The sequence below is a fragment of the Rousettus aegyptiacus genome, unplaced genomic scaffold, assembly GCF_014176215.1.
Source record: "Rousettus aegyptiacus isolate mRouAeg1 unplaced genomic scaffold, mRouAeg1.p scaffold_m13_p_5, whole genome shotgun sequence".
In the NCBI taxonomy this organism is placed as follows: Eukaryota; Metazoa; Chordata; class Mammalia; order Chiroptera; family Pteropodidae; genus Rousettus; species Rousettus aegyptiacus.
This window is the reverse complement of record NW_023416308.1, coordinates 34866464-34882692: the sequence shown is the minus strand read 5'-3', so window position 1 is coordinate 34882692 and position 16229 is coordinate 34866464. Positions and strand designations below refer to the sequence as shown.

The window sequence follows — 16229 nt, the reverse complement described above, 5'->3', positions numbered from 1 at the left end:
AATTCCCCACGAACTTGGGAAAGCATTTAACCAAGCTTTTAACACTGCAATAGGCCCTTTTAGTTTTATTTCTCTAGGCTAATATCAAAAAGTGTAAACTGACATGCATTTGGTGCTTAGGCTGTCCCAAGCACTGTACTAAGTCTATTACCCTTTTTCAATTTTTACACCAACCCTGTGAAGTACCAGCATGCCTCTTTTCATAATGTGGAAACAGGCTCAGGAAAGCTAAACTCACATGGGTAGGAAGTGGTGAAGTTCACAGACAAATCCAGGTCTGTCAAATTCCAAAGCCCCGTATTCTGGGTGCTCAATTTATTTTAGAACACTCAGGTCCATAAATTTGTTCATAAGTCTGAATGATTTTCTATGTGATCATGAAGTCACAGAATTTAAGAACACCACGTCTTGCTTTCTCTTCTTGATACAAAATCATCCCTGTCCCAATGCAAGCTGCGAAATGTTCCCAATCCTTTGTCTACTCACCCCCACCCTGTATCCTCTTCAAATTCATAATACCAAGACTTTAAAAATGTTCTAAAATACTCTAGTGATGTTAAGGATACAGGGACTGTCATTTACTGCTTTTGGGGAGTGCATGTTGGTAAACCTTTCTGGAGGACAAATGTAAGCACCATCTCAACTTCTATCACAACAGCTTCATTTTGCCTGTTTTTAAACTTTTTATAAGTGAAACATAAAGTATGTACTCTTTGGTTTCTGGTTTCTTTCATTCATTATAATGTTTGTGGGATTCATTTAAGTTGTCGAATGTAATAGTAGACCATTCATTTTCATTGCTGCATAGAATTCCATTGTTTGAACCTATGCATTCAGCTATTGATAGGCATTCAGTTAGTATTCAGTTTGGGGTCATTATGAATAGAGCTGTTACAGTCTCTTGGTGAACATATTTATACATTTATTAGATATAAACCAAATAACTGTGATAACTAATTTTTAAAATTTTCCTGGACCAGGATGTTTGCCCTGATCAACATTGCTCTCAGCCCATGACATAATGTGCATGGTTAATAATGTATGCACATGCTTTTACTAATGAGTTCATTTTATTCTTCTGTCAGTTTGGCACATGGCCTGCAAAACAGCAACTTTCTTCCCTTGTATTTCTCCAGTGTGAGGGAAGGAGTGTAGTCCTCAAATGTTACTAACAAGTTATTCTGGACAAGGACTAGTGGATTCAGCTGCCTTGGTCAATCTAAATCAGGTGTTTTACATTAAAAATTTACCATTGTTTTACAACTTGTTCTTGTGAAACACTATTCTCCTCTCTGGTCAGAGAATGAAACAGGTGACTCCCCAGGGTACTTGCACCTGCTGCACTTCCAGGGGACAGATATGTAGGTTGAAAATGGTAGCTGCAATAAGACTGTGCTCTCACCAAGGGTATTCTGGGGTGAGAGCTCACTTAGAAGCAGGGGAGGCTTTCTTAGCCTCCCAATTTTCAGCCATTTGGTAAGTTTTTAATAAGTGCATGAAACCATAAAAATACAGTATTCATTTCTCAACAGACTAAGGGAATGGACAAGGCCATCCCCACCTTTGGAAACCCAGCACCTAGTTCAGTGCCTACATATATATGACAGAGACCCAATAAATATTAAAATGCACACTCTGTTTGAAATGGATGGAAAGAATCTACCCTACAGGATGGTTGGCCAAAATAAGTCAGTTATTGAGAAGCAAAATCTTTCTCTGTGAAAATTAAATGACAACTTATATGTCCATCATTATAGCTAAACAGCCCCATACTTTAGTATGTTCTACAGCAATAAACGAAGTGAATCTTTACACAGATATATTATTAGCTACCAAAAAAAGCAAGTTGCAAACAATCTAATTGTGTAATACTCTATCATTTATAAAAAGAGAATAGCTACATGTTTCAAGAGACATATATGTATGTAAAAGCAAAGGAAAAGGCCTGGAACGTTACACACTACACTGATAACAGGTACATATGTCCAGAGGAGAGAATGAGGTTGCAGATCGTATCAAAGGCATTTAGCTTTATCTAGAATATTTGAATTTTTTCAAGATTACATTCGTGTTATTTGTGTAATTAAACTGTTAATTTTTTTTTTGAAATGACCAATGGTCACGTTTATTCACAGCATTGTTTACAATAATTAAATCCTGGAATCAACTTAAATGCACACCAGTAGGTACCTGTTAAATAAACTGTACCACAGCTTTAAAATCAAATAATTTTTAAAACATTAAATACAAATACACAAATATGTGAAGATTAAGGAGGCTCTTATGGTACAGATAGGTAAAGACCAGCAAAGTATGTTAAGTGAAAAAAGCAATGTGTCTAACAAAGGGTATACTGTTTTATGTTTTAAATAACAAACATAAATGTTTGTTATAACATTTAAAAATACTTTGGAAGGTTAAACAAGAAACTAATACAAAAGCTTATCTGTGATGGTGGGATTCCCCGTTGGAAGGTCAAGATCCAGCACAATTTAGAACAGGTGTGAAAGCAGAACTATATCTTGTATTATTTATTTACTATATAAAGAAAAACTACTTAAAATAAAACAAAACTTTATAGCTGATTCAGTGGCTGTAAGTCATTAGTTCTAAACTGTGTTAAAAATTAAGCAAATTTCTCTTCATTTCTACCAATTACTCTAAGAGGTGAAGACAACTATTCCTTTTCTTTTTTTCCTTATGCGAGGCAACCAACCCTTGGTTGACCTCACAGGTTGCAAGGACCTTGTCAATTTACAATCCCTTTTTTTTTTTTAATTTTTTTTTTAATGCATACAGCACCTGGTCTTCCTAGGTGGTCTCCCATCCAAGTACTATCCAGGCCCAACACTGCTTAGCTTCCAAGATCAGACGGATGGGGCTTGTTCAGGGTAGCATGCCCATAGACAAAGACTGAACTATTTTTAAAGGAAGGAAAAATAGACCTATCTCTGGTACTGCCACGTTTATCTTCTAAGCATAGACACCAGACTACTCTCTCTCTCTCTAAACATCATAAAAAATGTAGGGAAAGGAACAGAAGAGTACCTTTAGAAAGCTCTGGCTGTCACAACCGAGATTTTCAAGAGAGCTGTCTTTGAAGGAAGCCAGGTGTCAACGGTGGGGAGAGGAAAGGGGAGACTTATTTTTACATTTAAGAAAGCGCGTTCATCTCAATAAAACTGGAAAAAAGATGAAATAGATAAAAGTGAACTGGCCAGGGACTGCATATTTCGATGGGGTTGTAAGGTACAGGGAAGGGAGTAAGGAGAGCCAAATACCTGTCCAACGTGTTTTAATGTACAAGATTTAATAAAACATGAGGTGGCGTATATATGCTCAACCAGTTACAGCCTCCCAATAAAAGTATCTTTTGTGTGTAGCGCTTTGCAGTTTGGAATAGTTTCTCATACAAATGGGGCTTAGAGTAAGGAGTCCAGGCCTAATTCTGCCACTAATACGAGTGTTATCTCTGACCCATCGGCGAACAACTCTGATTTCTATCCTAAGTCTAGGGCAGTTCATTATCAACCAGCAAGGAAGCACCTCTATGGCGCGAAGGCAGAAAGGACGCTGGCCACTCCCACTCCTCGCCAGGGGCTCCCTAGGTAACCTGAAGAAGAGGGCGCCCACGCGCTCCGGCACCAGTCACTCCCAACCCCAAGCAATTAGATATCCAGCGCCGAGGCCATAAAGGTCCCGCGAGCGCCCCACGGCGGGCACTTGGCCCCATGACGGGGCCCAAACCGCAGCTCGTGCCTTCGGTTTTTCCCCAGCTGGTGGACAGGCCCTCTCGGATTGAGCCGTAGACGGGGGAGGGGCGGGCCTACGACGTGGCCCAATGGAAGCGCGCGCTGGGCAGCAGGGGCGGGGCCGTCCGCGCGGCGCAGGGTCGGACGGCAGAGGCTCCAATGAGCGCGCGCCGCGTCCGGGGCCGGCTAGTGCGCGAGAAGCCGCTGAGAGGTTGGTGGCTAATGTAACAGTTTGCAAACCGAGGGTAGTTGTGAAGGGCGCGGGCTGGGGGACACGCTGCCGGTCTCGTGGGTACGTCCGACGCTGCGTTTGTCCCAGAACTGGGCCCACAGGAGCGGAGGCTAGAGGTAGAGGGAGTAGGAATGGCGATGGGGACCCGCCACCCCTTCTAGAAGAGTCAGTCTGCTAGCTCTGGGGGCGGGTCGGTAGCGGGAGTGAGGGCCGCACGGTCACCGGGTGCTTGGATCTAAGGCGCCCCACGCCATACGGGTGGGCCGAGACTCGTTTCCGGGAATGGGAACTGTCGCCTTAGTCAGGTGAGGCTTATGTGAACTCGGGGCACTCGATACTCGCTGAGCGAGGAACCTTACGTTTCGGGCACAGCGTCTGTGTAGGTAGCGAGGCCGGGAAGTAGGATGGAGAAAGGGGGTGGTGGTGGTGGTGGTGGTGGTGGTGGTGGTGGTGGTGGTGGTGGTGGGTGAGTGTGTGTGTGTGTGTGTGTGTGTGTGTGTGTGGACAACCCGAAGGGATACAGAGGAGAAGACGGGCGCTTTTCTCATACCTGCCTACCCCAACGTCACCACCTCTCAGTTCCTCTCCAGGCCCAGCCTGGTTTTCTGCGCTGGCCGGGGAGCTCCAGGTCTGGGGAGGTGGTTGAACCCTGGGCGGGCGCGGCCGCACCTCAGGTGTCTGACAGCAGGACCAGTGCTAACGTGCGCCAGTTACTGCCTACGGAATAGGAAGGTTCTGGTCCCTTTCTGCTGTCCAGTTATCTTCCTTGTTTAGGGATGTGGAGGGTGGAGCCCAGGACTCATGCTATTTCACCTTGGCCTTTGTGGGCACTTCCGGGGATGATTAGAGTGTTTGGTCCTCTGTCAGGAGTCAGGGTAGGGGATGTAGGCTGTTCTGCCTTGGGTGAGAATACGGTAGGTATAAATCTTAAAGCTTCCCTGTTCTGGGATGAGGTTTTGTTTCCTTCACTCAGGGCATCCGGTTACAAATGTTGTTTTTCTCCTCCCCAGGGGCACAATGACAGCCACTGTCAGGAGGCAGAGGCCAAGGAGGCTAGCCTGTTGGGCATTGATGGCTGTGCTCTTGGCAGACCAGTTGGCACTAAGTGGTACGTACCCCAGTAGAGGGATGAAAGGAGGAATAAATGAGTGAATGATGAATGATATATGGTGAGAAGGGGCAATGAAGCTCTTGGTTGGAACCCTTGAGTTGCTCGACCCAGGCCTTTCCTTTATGTTTTTTGCTATCTTACCTTCTCCATGGAAGATGCTGTATTTTGATTAGAGGAGCCTCAGGAAGGTGGGGGAAAGGGGACTAACTGGCAAATCTATTTCTCCTTTAGACACGCTGGCAGTGATGTCTGTGGACCTGGGTAGTGAGTCCATGAAGGTGGCCATCGTCAAACCTGGAGTGCCCATGGAAATTGTCTTGAACAAGTGAGGGCAGTCTCAGTGCCAGGGGTGGGGAAAGAGGGAGTCTGGGTTCTAAGCCACTGTGTGTTCTTTGAAGTGCCCACAACAGACTTTAGTGTCTGGGTTAATGATTATATGTGTGATGTTCAGGCTCTTGGGTCCATACCCTAGTATAGGCACCTAGGCCCAATGTCTCTTTTCCTCAGGGAATCCCGGAGGAAAACCCCAGTGATTGTGACCCTGAAAGAAAATGAAAGATTCTTTGGAGACAGTGCAGCAAGCATGGTAAGCTAGCAGCCCACCCCCTTTCCAGAAGTGGTGAGCAGAGGAGAGGAGGTGACAGACCCCAGAGTCTGTTACCTTATCAATCTCTTGATGTAAGAGGTAGGATATGGTGGGCTTGAGAGCCTAATATTCTGTTCCTTTCCTCCCCTCAGGCCATCAAGAGTCCAAAGGCTACATTGCGTTACTTTCAGCATCTCCTGGGAAAGCAGGAGGACAACCCCCATGTGGCCCTTTACAGAGCCCGTTTCCCAGAGCATGAGTTAGGCTTCGACCCACAGAGACAGACTGTGTACTTCCAAATTAGCCCGTGAGTGCTCTACCAGAGAAGTGGCCTTCCCTTAATGCCTGGCTTTCCTTGCATCTAACTACTGCACCTTCCTCCCACGTCCCTCTAGGCAGCTGCAGTTCTCACCTGAAGAAGTACTGGGTATGGTTCTCAATTACTCCCGTTCCCTGGCTGAAGATTTTGCAGGTGAGTGACCAGAGTGGGGCCAGTGGTGGCCAGGTTCCCTAGGGTCTCAAATGGGGCAGTTTTGCCTCCCAAGAAATGTTTGGCAGTGTCTGAAGACATTTTTGGTTGTCACAACTTAGTGAGTAGAGGCCATATATGCTGTCAAACATCCTACAATGCACAAGACAGCCCCCACAACAAAGAATTATCTGGCCCAAAGTGTCAGTAGTGCCAAGACTGGGAAACCCTCATCTAACTCTGTTCTGTTATTCTCTGTAGAACAGCCCATCAAGGATGCAGTGATCACTGTGCCAGCCTTCTTCAATCAGGCTGAGCGCAGAGCTGTGCTGCAAGCTGCTCGCATGGCTGGCCTCAAAGTGCTGCAGCTCATCAATGACAACACTGCCACTGCCCTCAGCTATGGTGTCTTCCGCCGGAAAGATATCAACACCACTGCTCAGGTGAGCCAAGGAGGAACTTCTGACCAGACTTACAGGGTGGCTTGTTCTGAGGATGGAGGCCACTTGGCTTGTTTTACATCTATCTTGTTGATATAGACAGTCTCCTCTTGGCCCCCGCTAGAACTGTTGGGCTTTCAATTGAGAGTTAACGCAGCAACTTGGAAGCAGGAAGCAGGGACCTTGGACTTGGATAAGGTTTCTATAACAGTTGCCTTGATGTCTCTCCAGAATATCATGTTCTATGACATGGGCTCAGGCAGCACTGTGTGCACCATCGTGACCTACCAGACAGTGAAGACTAAGGAAGCAGGGATGCAGCCACAGCTGCAAATCCGGGGAGTGGGGTAAGTGGGTGCTAGGAGAAGGGCTGCTTGCTGAGAAAGACCCTCAAGTTGGAGGTATCTTCTTGGAGGGGCATCTACCTCAGTCCTGCTCCCTGCAGGAATGTTCTGCTGGTTAAAGTGTCAGTTGTCGTGAAATACCTCTCCCAAAGAGCAAGGGAAAGATGGGGAAGGGGAGGATGGTTTGGGAAGATTGAAAGGCAGGGAACTTACTGAACTACTTCTAAGAAAATACATGATGCCATAGGCCATATGTAGGATCTCAGATTCAGTCTCTTTTTTGCTCTCATTATTTCCAGTTTTCTTAAATAACTTATCACTGACATTGTTTTATTTTTTGAACCTACCCTTTTCCTTCCATCTCTACCACTACCACCATAGTTCATGCTGCCATCACTTCTTACCTGCAGAATTCCAAACATCTCCTGCTCTCAGTGTGGGTTCTTTCCAGTTCTTTCTCTATGTTGCAGCTGGAGGGTTGTTTTCAAAATGCCAATGTGATTATAACCTGTTTCTTTAAAAACTCTTCAGGAGCTCTGAACTGTTACCTTGGCCTGTAAGGCTGTGCCTGTGTCCTTGTCTCTAACCCTGATCCTCTTGCTCTTTGAGCTTTAGCCATACTTGCCCTCTTTTGGAACTTAGCATACCCTCTCCTACCTCAGGGTGTTTATGCGTACTGTTCCTTCTATCTAAAATATTCTTTTCTCTCATTTTCACGTAGTTAACTCCAACTCATCCTTAGGTTTCAGCTCAAGCATCTTCACAAAACTTTCTTCCACCCTTCTAAATAGCTGAGGTTTCCCATGTATGTGTTCTAATAGCATCATTTGCCTCTCCTTTATAACACATGGTATGTGTCATATAAATTTCACATTTATATGCTTATGTGATTGCTCATTTGTAAGTTTCTTGACAGCGGGAACCCTGTCTTTTTTTTTTCCCCTCATAATTACACTCCCAAAGAAATATAGATAGTTAATACTGTGGTTGAATGAATGAGTGGGTGAATTGTCATTATGGGGTGTCACCATGTGAGATGAGAGTCAGGATTCTATATAGATGAAGGGACTCCACATGTTCTTCACACTTTTCTCTGTTCCCTTTCCTGAACAGGTTTGACCGTACCCTAGGGGGCCTGGAAATGGAGCTTCGGCTGCGTGAGCACCTGGCTGGGCTTTTCAATGAGCAGCGCAAGGGTCAGAGAGTGAAGGACGTGCGAGAGAACCCCCGTGCCATGGCCAAGCTGCTACGTGAGGCCAATCGACTCAAAACTGTCCTGAGTGCCAATGCTGACCACATGGCACAGGTGTCAACATGTGGCTGGTTGAGGGCAATATTCCCCACCCAGAGGGTAGAGGAGCCCCTATCCTGAGCTAGGCTGCTTGTGCTTGGTGTGGCCCATCTGTTCGTCTCATGCCTTCTGCCATCATTCCAAAGTCCTGTTCCCATTGTTTCTGGCATGTCCACTCAGAAAGTAAGACCTGGGTAAGACCTCTGACACTCTTCATCCCCCCTCAGATCGAGGGCCTCATGGACGATGTGGACTTCAAGGCAAAGGTGACTCGAGTGGAGTTCGAAGAGTTGTGTGCAGACTTATTTGAGCGGGTGGCTAGGCCTGTCCAGCAGGCCCTCCAGAGTGCTGAAATGAACTTGGTGAGGGGGTAGTCAGAGGTGGGCCTGGGCTAGGAGACAAGTGAGATAGAAAGTGATTAGATGGGGGGAGGAGGGAGCAGGGGGCAGGAACATTAAGGTATGAGTCGATGCTGAGGAGGAGGGTCAACAATGTACTGTCATAATTTCATATTCTTTCTCCCTCTGCAGGATGAGATTGAGCAGGTGATCCTGGTGGGGGGAGCCACTCGGGTCCCCAAAGTTCAGGAGGTTCTGCTGAAGGCTGTGGGCAAGTGAGTTTGAGGGTTAGGACTCCAGAACTGAGCAGCTGGAAGGCTAAGAGGAGGGAGGCCAGGCTGGGAGCTGCAGAATAGATGATGCTGAAGCTTGGGACTTTGACAGGGAGGAGCTGGGGAAGAACATCAATGCAGATGAAGCAGCTGCTATGGGGGCTGTGTACCAGGCAGCTGCGCTCAGCAAAGCCTTCAAGGTGAAGCCATTTATAGTTCGAGATGCGGTCATCTATCCTATCCTGGTGAGTTAGCCTGTCTGATCAAGTGACAAGCTCTCTTTACCTCTCCAAATGTGATCTCTTCTTTTATCTGCTCTAGCTTGTCCCTCTGTCTTTCTGCCACCCACCCTTATCCCAGAACCTGTTCTGGTTCCCCAGTGTGCCTCCTCTGCCTGCTGTGTAGGTGGAGTTCACAAGAGAAGTGGAGGAGGAACCTGGGGTTCACAGCCTGAAGCACAATAGGCGTGTTCTCTTCTCCCGGATGGGGCCCTACCCTCAACGCAAAGTCATCACTTTTAACCGCTATAGCCATGATTTCAACTTCCACGTCAACTATGGTGACCTGGGCTTCCTGGGGCCCAAGGATCTTCGGTGAGGGGGTAGGGTGGGGCAGGATTGGAGCTCCAGGGAGGGAGGACTTGGGGTCTAAAGGGCTAACCCATGGGAAGCAGATTGCGGGATTGGGGTTAGGTTGAGCATCTCCTCTGGAGGGTGCTGCCTTCCTCCTAAGTGTGTCCTTGGGGAGAGCGTCAGCATTTTGTTCCAGGAGGCTGTATAGTCTAGGGCTGGAGGCAGACCAGGTGGATTCCGCTGAATTGCTCTCCTCCCAACCAGGGTATTTGGCTCCCAGAATCTGACCACGGTGAAGCTAAAAGGTGTGGGCGAGAGCTTCAAGAAGTATCCCGACTACGAGTCCAAGGGCATCAAGGCGCACTTCAACCTGGACGAGAGCGGTGTGCTCAGCCTAGACAGGGTGAGTGCAGAGGGAGAGACCCTGTGTACAGGGTCAAGGCCCAGCCCCGCCAGCCTTTTAGAACATGAGAAACAAAAAGGATTTCGAGTTTGGGTAAATGTTGACTTTAAATGAAGCTAACTAGTGATCTGATGTGGGTCTTCATGTAATCTGTAAATACTTATGAGCATTATAAATTTCAGAATCTACAATTCTGAAATTTTGTTTATTTTCAAAGAATAATTCTGAGGGTTAACATCTGAGGGCAAACTTACTGTGAGAAATAATGATTCATTCTGTTGAGTGGAGAAATACAAGGCTCTGGGGCCAAAAAGGATCTGTAATCCTGTCTTCAGACAGCTCATATTCAAAATGGGGAGGATGACTTGATCCAAGAGCCTTTAGAAGAACACAGGCGAGAACACAGCTGGGAGTTGCATGGATGTGCATAAGCAGACCCCCACCATGGCAGGAGGTTTGTGGAGAGATGGTGGGTTCATGTATGCGTTTTTTCATCTTGAATCCCTATTTTCAGGTGGAGTCTGTGTTTGAGACTCTGGTGGAGGACAGCCCAGAAGAAGAATCAACTCTGACCAGTAAGAGGCGCGTGTGCACGTGAGAGAGAGACAGAGACAGAGAGAGACACAGACACAGAATATGAGAGAGAATATACTTGTGTTTTGGGGAGGTGGGCAGGCCTTGCTCTTGGGTTAAGAGCTGGAGTCACTGTTGTTCCCTTTGAGTCTGGGCTTTCTTCCCTCTAGAACTTGGCAACACCATCTCCAGCTTATTTGGAGGCGGTACCACACCAGACACCAAAGAGAATGGTACTGATACCATCCAGGTAAGGCTAGGATGGAGCCAGGAGAGCATGAAAGATGGTGTGTGGGGGCAGGGAGTTGGGGTGGGCATTTCAGCTGCCTAGCATTTAATAGTTCTCTTCTTCCTCTCAGCCCATGCTAAATAACCATACCCTTCTCTGCACTCTGAGCTGTGCTTGAGATCCAAGGCCATTCCCCTCCAGGTCCTTCTTTGTCTAGACAGCTGCAGTCCAAACAGCTCACTGCCCATTTCCATAAAGTTGTCCTCTGCCTATCCCCAAGCTGTGAGCTCTTTCAAAGTAGAGTGAGGGGGACCTGGAATTGCTGAGCTGGTCCTGCTCCATGGGTCCTGACTGTCCTCTTTGGTGTGTCTGTGATTGTCTCAGGAGGAAGAGGAAAGCCCTGCTGAGGGGAGCAAGGATGAGCCTGGAGAGCAAGTGGAGCTCAAGGAGGAAACTGAGGCCCCAGTGGAGGACACCTCTCAGCCCTCACCCCCTGAGCCTAAGGGGGATGCAGCCGCTGACGGAGAAAAAGCCACAGACAAAGAAAACGGAGGAAAGTCTGAGGCCCAGGTAAGCTGCAGGCAGAGTAAGGCCATACTGGACCCATAGGCTAAAGGAGCAGATGCCTGCCTTGTTTCTCAAGCCCTGCATGTGGAGAATAGAAGAGCCTGAGCTTTTCCTGACATCTTCATTTCTTTCCCCCATAGAAACCAAATGAAAAGGGGGAGGCAGAGTCTGAGGGTATCCCTCTAGCCCCGGAGGAAGAAAAGAAACAGAAATCTGCCCGGAAGCAGAGAATGATTGAAGAGGTTGGGGTAGAACTGGTTGTTCTCGACCTGCCTGATTTGTCTGAGGACGAACTGGCCCAATCAGCACAGAAGTGAGTAAAGACTGAGAGAAACAGACAGAACGTGTGTATGTGTATGGTGGTCAGAGTGTGCAATGGTGCCTCTGGGAGGGACGGTTGTCTGACCAGGGCTCAAGTTCAACATGCTATCTTTCTCGTGCCTGTTTTCCCTTTTGTCCCACAGACTTCAGGACTTGACAGTCCGAGACCTAGAGAAGCAGGAACGGGAGAAAGCTGCCAACAGCTTGGAAGCTTTCATCTTTGAGACCCAGGTTGGTAGGCTGGGAGGCACACTTGTCCTGGGATCTATGTCTGTGGAGGCCCTGTCTCTGCAAGCCTTGCCCTCAGGAGCTCACTGCATGCCTGCGCTTATGTGCACCTCCCTAGGACAAGCTGTACCAGCCTGAATACCAGGAAGTGTCCACCACAGAACAGCGTGAAGAGATCTCTGGGAAACTCAGCGCTGCTTCCACTTGGCTGGAGGATGAGGGCTTTGGGGCTACCACAGTGGTGAGGGGCCTCTTGGGATATGATAGATGGGATGGGAACTCTCTCCTTCCAGGGTCAAAGAAAGTGAGAAAATTGGGGTCTAAGACCATAAAGAAGGTTGCAGGGCTGCCTCCAGGGCTATTCTGTTTTCTTTAAACCCCTCTACCCACTCCCACTGCACATCTATCAGATGTTGAAGGAGAAGCTGGCCGAGCTGAGGAAGCTGTGCCAAGGGTTGTTTTTTCGAGTGGAAGAACGTAAAAAGTGGCCTGAACGGCTGTCTGCTCTCGACAGTCTCCTCAACCATTCCAGCATGTTTCTCAAGTGAGCAGACCCTTTGCCCTTTCTTCCTTATTTAGTCCTGCCAAGCCCAGTGACTCTCATTCCCATTATCTTCCTATTCCCCACATCCATACATTACTTACTCCTGGGCTGATGATCTCCCCTCTGGCTTCCAGGGGGGCCCGGCTTATCCCAGAGATGGACCAGATCTTCACTGAGGTGGAGATGACAACATTAGAGAAAGTCATCAATGAGACCTGGGTAATCCCTGTGTAAATTCTTAACTAGATACTTACCTGGCAAGGTGTGCCATCTTAAGCAGCATGGGAGATGCAGGTACTCAGCAGTTTCTGCCTCCTGGCTTAGCAGCTAACTGGGAAGGCAAAAGATGTTTCCATTTGAGGCCTTATTTAGTGCCAATTAAGGGTCAGAGCCCTTAGTGATCAGACTGGAGGAACAACAGAGCCATTCCCTGTGAGGTTAGAGAAAGCTGCTTTGAGGAGCTGGGACTTGAGCTGGACTCAGAAAGTAGGCCAGGGTTTAGATTATTGAGACTGATTTGCCATATGAAATAGAAACTTTTGGTTGTGTGGGGACTTTTTTTGAACCAGAGCTCAGAAGTAGAGAGACAAGAAGGGAATAACCAGGAGGTTCAACTGTAGTTAGTCCAAAGTAATAAAATATAAGCCAGAAACATGTAGTTTGAGACTCCCTTGTGGAAAGCCTTGATTGCCATTATGGGCACTATGTACCCTTGTGAGGCAGATGGACAGAGGTGGCAGAGTGATCTGAGGTCCAAGGGAAGACCCTGAGGCTGGTTGGGGTGTATTTTATGTGGGACAGAGATGTCTGCTATTTCCATGGTTAACTGAGCCTGTCCTGGCCTCACCCACAGGCCTGGAAGAATGCAACAATGGCTGAGCAGGCCAAGCTTCCTACCACAGAGAAGCCCGTGTTGCTCTCAAAAGACATCGAGGCCAAGATGATGGCCTTGGACCGTGAGGTGCAGTATCTGCTCAATAAGGCCAAGTTTACTAAGCCGCGGCCCCGGCCCAAGGACAAGAATGGGACCCGGGCAGAACCTCCACTCAATGCCAGTGAGCAGGGAGAGAAGGTCATCCGTCCACCAGGTAAGGCAGGGTGCCTGGCACCAGGTGTTACTAGGCAGGAAAAAGGCCTCATTTCCCTCCTGGGATTACATTTTATTCCTGGTTTTCTTCCAGGCCGTACTGAAGATGCAAAACCCATTTCAGAACCTGAGAAAGAGACTCGTGAGTTGGGGAAACTGGGAACATGGATATCACTTAGCCTAGTGGTTGGCAAACTGGCAGGCATAGCCTGTTTTCTGGACAGCCCATGAGCTATGAATAATCTTTTTTAAGGTTATTTAAAAAAAAGAAAATGCAAAGAGACCGAGTGTGGCCCACAAATCCTAAAATATTTACTATCTGGCTCTTTACAGAAGAAGTTTTTGCCCACCCCTCCATTAGCCTATTCCTCCCCTCTACAGACATTAAACTATTCCTTCCCAAAAGCAGGATCTGAACCAGCAGACACTGAACCTCTGGAGTTAGAAGGTCCTGGAGCAGGTGAGGGTGGAGCCAGGGGTATGCCGGGAAGCCTGGCAGGGTCTGGGGGAAATACCTGCATAGAACTGGAGCTAGTTATCTCCATTTCACTTTATGTTTTCATTCCTTTGTCTCCTCAACTCCTAACAGAATCTGAACAGAAGGAAGAGCCAACAGAACAGAAGCGAACTTTGAAGAATGATGAACTATAACCCCCGCCTTCCAGCTATCCATTCAGCCCCATCCCCTTCTCTACCACCTCTATTTATTAAACATTGAGGGTTGGGGGAGGTGTTGGTCTAGCCCTCAAGAGGCTTAAGTTCCTTTTCTCTCACCAGTGATTGGAGGTGTGGAGAAGGGGAAGGAAGGGACAGCTCACCAGTTCCTTCCAGAGTAGTTCTGTGGTTAAAACTGAAATTGTTCTATCCTTCAATCCCACCATCTGGTTCCCTACCTGTCCAAGCCCTAATTTGGGAAAAATCACTATTATGTCTTAATTCTTTGCCTGTGGGTAGGTGAGAGAGTAGCTGTCAGTGGTTGGCAGACCTCATAGCGGGAAGAATGTCCTGGGTTATTAGAGTCTCCAATCTTCTCTGGTCATCTTCCTTTCTTTTCTACCACAAAATCAGTGTCACATGGAGGCCAGTGTCTACAGAGGCTTGGTCACTAGGTTTGGTTTCTGAGTGCCTATCCATGTTCTTTTCTCCTCTAAGTTCGTTTTTCCTAAAAAGCCCTCTCTCCCCATTGACCCCTCTTCCTATGGGTTTCCTTGATTTCTTGTTGCAAGTTAGGCAGCCTCTTGCCCAGAGCCCTTCCATCTAGACTGGCTGAAGTAAATATGGGTGGATTCCCACCCACATGTACAACCCTTGGTGGCTGGAGTAGACAGGGAGAAAGTGAACAAGGGAATCCAGCCACCTTTCCAGGGAGTAAGCCATGTGAAAACCCTGTAGCTCCCACCTGTGTACTCTTGGGCCCAGGAATTCCATGTGGAGTGGCCAGCATGGGATGCCAGCATCCTGTAAGCCTTCTCAAAATCTGCATCTTCCCAGTAGCCTGGTATTCCATGTCCCTTCAGCTATCTACCCCACTTTCTTTCCTACTGTTCTACCTTCCCAGACAGCCTTTCCCTCACCCCCTGGCCCCTTAGGCTGAATAAAATGTGCTTTCTACTGTGAGCCCCTAGCCTAAGAATCCGGGGGAAGGAAAGAACATGGTATAAATGTAAAAAATGCCACCTAGCTCTCTGAGGCCTTGTGGGTAAAGGAAGAGGCTGGCTTTCTATGCATTGCTCTGCTAAGATGGGGTCCCTTTACCCACTATGCCGATGTTGGGGAGTGTGCCCTCCAGTATGTGTCTGTAGCAGGAGCCAGGGCAGGGCAAGGGGGAACTTGGTTGAGTCCATCTTTTATTCCCTTTCCCCACTTTTTTTTTTTTTTTTTTTTTGCCATATTGGCAGAAATGAAACCTAAGGGACCCACCCTGTCCTGTATGTTTTAGAATTTCTTTCATTGGCAGTTGAGGCTGGTTGGACAAATTTGAGTCAAATTGTACTTTGTTCCATGGTTAATTGAAAAACTTTCAATAAAATATTATTTTCTACAATTTCTGTGCTGTGGCTTTAAAAACTTTATTTTCTGAATATAAATAATGGATGTTTATTGTAGAAAATTTGGAAAATAGAAGTTCGAATAATAAAATTACCTGTAGTATTATCACCAATACATTCTTAACATTCTTGACTTAGTTGAGAATCATATACGGACATTTTTTTCATGCAAACAAAATTGTGGTTTTATTTTTCTCCAACATTATTTGGACCCTATGTTATTTTTAGGTAACTTTCATTTTTAAGGTAACAACCCCATTTTACAAATAAGAAATTGATAGCCCATAGAGGTTCAGTAATTTGTTCAAGGAATTAGATATTAAGTGTCGCAGCTAGGTTTGACTTTAATTCTGACTCATTATCTCGCTGCTACTACTCTGACAAGAGAATATGTTGCCAGAGAGTCACCATTCATAGCACAATTAATTTGGATTTTCCATCAGTTGTGATGGAGCCATATTTTACCAAAGGAAGACCACTAGTCATTTACGTGTCTAAGCAGTTGGGTAACAGTTATTATTAAGGTCATTTTTCTCTAAAGGTTGAACAGGTCAGACAAGTTTTGAACCTGGAAGGTTTTTTTGGTAACACTTTTAGAGCAGTTTTAGGTTCACAGCAAAATTGAGCAGACAGTACAGATAATATGCCCTCTGATTCCATACCCACAGCCTCCCACTATCAGCATCCACTAAGAGTGGGACATTTAAAACTGATGAACCTATATGTCGTTATTACCCGAAGTCCATAGTTTACATTAGGGTTCACTCTAGGTATTGTACACTCTTTGAGTTCGGGCAAATGTTAAGTGATGTATTCATCATT

At 46.8% G+C, this 16229-nt stretch overlaps 1 protein-coding gene and 1 pseudogene across 4 annotated transcripts; one reads left to right on the top strand and one right to left on the bottom strand.

Annotated features, from left to right (window-relative positions):
- Positions 1 to 2790: 2790 nt before the first annotated feature.
- On the bottom strand, positions 2791 to 2908 carry LOC118603096 (annotated as a pseudogene).
- Positions 2909 to 3825: 917 nt separating this feature from the next.
- On the top strand, positions 3826 to 15403 carry HYOU1 (hypoxia up-regulated 1). 4 transcript variants are annotated; one of them, XM_016139341.2, is made up of 26 exons: positions 3826 to 3963; positions 4995 to 5092; positions 5327 to 5420; positions 5603 to 5681; positions 5834 to 5988; positions 6077 to 6153; positions 6412 to 6593; positions 6822 to 6937; positions 8048 to 8240; positions 8453 to 8587; positions 8756 to 8838; positions 8948 to 9080; positions 9241 to 9428; positions 9672 to 9810; positions 10325 to 10385; positions 10554 to 10633; positions 10997 to 11182; positions 11320 to 11492; positions 11644 to 11731; positions 11847 to 11969; positions 12139 to 12272; positions 12407 to 12491; positions 13126 to 13360; positions 13454 to 13501; positions 13769 to 13819; positions 13949 to 15403. In XM_016139341.2, the coding sequence occupies exons 1-26, from the start codon at positions 3842 to 3844 to the stop codon at positions 14008 to 14010; spliced, it is 3120 nt and encodes a 1039-aa protein (XP_015994827.2). In that variant the 5' UTR covers positions 3826 to 3841; the 3' UTR covers positions 14011 to 15403. The 4 variants fall into 4 exon arrangements, with proteins under 4 accessions (XP_015994827.2, XP_015994828.1, XP_015994826.1 ...); XM_016139342.2 differs by having other exon boundaries at positions 3911 to 4100; XM_016139340.2 differs by having other exon boundaries at positions 3928 to 4044.
- Positions 15404 to 16229: the final 826 nt, after the last annotated feature.